The sequence below is a fragment of the Triticum dicoccoides genome, chromosome 3A (genome assembly GCF_002162155.2).
Source record: "Triticum dicoccoides isolate Atlit2015 ecotype Zavitan chromosome 3A, WEW_v2.0, whole genome shotgun sequence".
Classification (NCBI taxonomy): Eukaryota; Viridiplantae; Streptophyta; class Magnoliopsida; order Poales; family Poaceae; genus Triticum; species Triticum dicoccoides.
In genome coordinates this window covers 652,928,548-652,932,686 of record NC_041384.1, presented here as the reverse complement: position 1 = coordinate 652,932,686, position 4,139 = coordinate 652,928,548, and the positions used below count along the sequence as shown (strand labels likewise).

The window sequence follows — 4,139 nt, the reverse complement described above, 5'->3', positions numbered from 1 at the left end:
TGAGGGAGCCTCACCGGCCGTAACGTAATGTTTATTCATCCCACCGGCAACATGCATGATTCCAAGTCAAAGTATCCTCTCTAGCTACTGCTACGTACTACTACTAACATAAAAAACTTGTTGCCGGCCGGACGGATCGGATCCCGGCTACTTGCCGGCGATCGAGAACTTGTAGAGCATGTAGTGCTTGTACACCTGGCCCGCGCGGTAGATCTCGGTGGGGAACTTGGGGTTGTGCACGGCGTCGGGGAAGTCCTGCGTCTCCAGGCACAGCCCGCCGTGCTTCTCGTACACGGCGCCTCCCTTGCCCTCGTCGCCCTTGAGGAAGTTTCCCGTGTAGAACTGCACGCCGGGCTGGTCGCCCCACAGCTCCATCACCCGCCCGGACGTGGCCTCGCTCACCACCGCCACCTTGCGCACCCCCTGCCCGTCCGCGTCGCGCCCATCCAGCACGTAGTTGATGTCGTAGCCGCCCTCCACCTCCGCGATGCGCGCGCCGGGCGCCGCCGGGGCGCGGAAGTCGAAGGGCGTGCCGGCGACGGGCGTCACGGCGCCCGTGGGGATGAGGTCGCCGCCGACGGGGGTGACGGCGGACGCGAAGATCTGGACGGAGTGGTCCAGGACGGTGCCCCGCCCGTGCCCGCGCAGGTTCCAGTACGTGTGCTGCGCCAGGTTCACGGGCGTCGGCTTGTCCACGGGGCGGGCGTACATGGTGACGCTGTACGAGTAGTCGCCGTCGATCTTGTAGGTGACGAGCACGTCCAGCGCGCCCGGGAAGCCCTCCTCGCCGTCGCCGCTGCGGTAGTAGAAGGTGATGTAGGGGAAGGCGCCGGTGGCCCGCTCCCGCACCGACCAGAACACCTGGTTGAAGCCGCGGTGGCCGCCGTGGAGCGTGTTGTTGCCGTCGTTGGTGTAGGTGTGGTAGGGGTGGTTCTTGATCGTGAACCGCCCGCCGGCGATCCGGTTCGCCACCCGCCCCACCAGCGCGCCGAAGTAGGTGGTGTCATTCTACGGCAATCAAGAAAAAGGGAAGGATCAAACGAACTAATCAATCAATGTCGGCGGCACCACCACCACCGAGGTTAAGCAAAAGTTCAAGATCAAGCAACGCACCACGTAACCTCCGATGGTCTTGTACCCAAGAACGACGTCGTCGATGCGCCCTGCCAATTAACCATGGATGCATAGATCAGCATCTCCATCTTAACAAGAAACAAAATCAAGGGAATACGTACTAAGAGCAGCCAGTACCGTTCTTGTCGGGGAGCCTGACGGAGAGGATGGTGGCGCCCCAGTTGGTGACGACCATGGAGAACTCGCCCCGGCGCAGCTCGTAGTACCCCAGGGTCTCCTTCCCCGGGTGCTTCCTCGCCTCCACGCCGCCCAGCGACGCGGCCACGGCCAGGCACAAGAGCGGCGCTAACGCCATCATCGTCTTCATGCTCATCGCCGCCATGATTCTCTTTCCAAAGTTTCTAATCTCTAACCGATCGAAGCCGCCTTCCAGCTGCGTGTACTCTTGTTTGCTCCGGTATTTATAGAGGAGCATGGTTAGCACTCGAGAGAGAGCAACGACTGTCCTGGTCAACAGGGGAGGATGGGATCGGATAACAGACGTCGCGTTAATCTGTGCAGGTTGAGTCGAACCACCGTATTTGACTGTATTTTTGACTTGTGCAATATAGTTCGACCTTACATACCATCCTCTTAGTGTGCAATATAGTTCGACCTTTTAACAGAAATTCAATTCTGAGCCTGAGCTCACGTGCACCAGATGGACAATAAAATCAAGGACAATTTCAAACAAATAAAATAAAATGCTAATTTTTTTGGTAACTAACTTGTACGCTTGTTTTGACTCTGCGAAAATTGCTTAAGAAATGACATTTGTGGTGGTCTGAGAAAAAAAAAGGTGGTTTAAAAAACTTTCAAATTGATGGACAATACAATCAAGGAAAATGTCAAGCAAATAAAATAAAATGCTGTTTTTTTGGTTTCTAACGTGTGTGCTTGTTTTGACTGTACGAAAATTGGTCAAGAAATAACATTTGTGGTGGTCTGAGAAAAAAAAGGCGCTTTAAACAACTTTCAAAAATAAGCTTTTTTCGTACCACTATATTTTTTATGGAGCAACATCAATGTCATTTCTCCTTGAAAATTTGCACACAACTAGAACATGTGAACACGTTTATTGTTAATCCGTACTTTTGCATTTTGTTTATGCGGGTGCATGAGCTCAAGAACCAAAACTTCGCTGCACATCATACCTATGTTTCAAAATATAAGGGGTAGGAGTATTATTTTTCTGGAAAGTCTAACCTTTTAAGTTTGATCAAATTTATAGAGAAGTATATCAAAATCCATAATATCAACTCCATATGATTAGATTCATCATGAAATGAATTCCCATTTTTTTAATATTATGGATGCGATATTTTTTGTTCTGATCTTGCTCAAAGTTAAAGAAATTTGACTTTTCAAAAAACTAATACCCCTTATATTTTGGTGCTGATAGAAGGAATATTTAGTCTGGCTGGTGGGGGAGATGATGGAGTGTATTTTATTTATTATTTATAATAAGGTGATTCCATGGGCCTTTTGTGGTGTGGTTTTGTGCTATCTGCTAACCAATGTATATTTATGTGGGGAAATTTCTATGTGGGTAGCTGCATTTACTATATTGATGTACAATATCACATGGTGACACTTCTTTTTCTAGTGGTGGGAGGGTGTGTGGAATTGATGTGTTTTTATAGGCCGGTTGTTGCTAATTGATTTGAAAAATCGTTGGCCCGGTCAAAATCGTATATCAAATCCAAAATTGAATACCGCAATTGCATGAAAAAGCTTCAAAATTAGGGAACATAGGACAATAAAAGAATTAAATGGAAGAGCTCCTTGAGAATTTGTTGATCTGATCAAAATTGGGTGACCCAATTATAAATTGAACAACTCAATTCGGGTGACCCAATTTTAATTGGAGAGTTCAATTGTATGTGGGCTCTTTAAAACTAAGGAGCATAGTGTTATAGAACGCATAGTGTATAATATAAAAGAATTGAATGAGAGTGCTTCGAGAAATTGTTAACCCGGTCAAAATTGGGTGACCCAATTTTAATTGGAGACTTCAATTAAATGTAGGCTCTTTAAAACTAGGGAGCATAGTGTTATAAAGGATTAAGCTATCTAATGGTGGTTCCCATATTCAAGCATAAAATGTGAAACCAACATAATATTGTTTGGGCAAATAAAAAAACCTTCAGTGTGTATCATAAAATAGGAGGAGGGGGGGGGGGGTAGATCACCCAATCAAACATGGCTTCCAGTAGTGTTGCAAATCATGGACCACATCAAGTTGTGAGCTTCAGTGTTATTCTCTCTCCGTTCATATGGCAAAAAGTCAAATGCGCCAAAGCCAATTGTCAGGGCATTCAAGACAGGGTGTTCACCTCTCTCATGATCTGCCATACCTCTCATTGAAGTTTTCCTCCAAGTTCTATATAATTCATCCACTTTTTTAAAATGATAAAATTAATGTCTCTAAAAATGCTTTTATTTTTTAGAGAAATGTGTACAAAATGCTAAGGCAATGTCTTCTTCTGGGCCATCATGCCAGGCCCAGGCTTGGCATTTTCATTCAAGCGGGTCTTTGCCGATCCTCTAACATTGTGAAGGAAAGTCACCGCGCTACAGTGTTTGTCTAGTGTAAAATGAAGAAGAAAAGTTAGGGACTGTTAGTAGGTAATTAGTCGGTTGTTTACTGTTGGTATTTACTGCAGATATAAATAATTTAAAATTAATTTTATTTCACCATCAATTTGTTTGTATGTAACTATTATAACTGAACACAGTAGATCATCAATTTGCAAATTAATTTAAGTCATTTTAGCTATATAATCATATGGATAGAAAGAAGGAAAGTTAGGGTATTGTAATTTCTCTAACTTTCCTTCACAATGTTAGAGGATCCGATTCCCGTATAAAGGTAGAACTTTTTGAAGCACTGACTTCACTGCGTGATGCATGATGTCAAATAAAAAAAAAACACTGCGTGATGCACCGGCGCACACCGAGCGAGCCCGTGTGCCGTCCGATCTAGCGTGCACCGTCCAGATCGGGGCGGTGGAGAGGGCTCAGCC

General features: G+C 46.0%; 1 protein-coding gene across 1 annotated transcript; it reads right to left on the bottom strand.

Moving 5' to 3' along the window:
- On the bottom strand, positions 1–1,490 carry LOC119272541 (galactose mutarotase-like). The gene is made up of 3 exons (XM_037554011.1): positions 1,252–1,490; positions 1,114–1,163; positions 1–1,008 (listed from the first exon to the last, which is right to left on the bottom strand). Exons 1-3 carry the CDS (start codon positions 1,454–1,456, stop codon positions 148–150), a joined length of 1,116 nt encoding a protein of 371 aa, XP_037409908.1. The 5' UTR covers positions 1,457–1,490; the 3' UTR covers positions 1–147.
- Between the last annotated feature and the right edge of the window lie 2,649 nt (positions 1,491–4,139).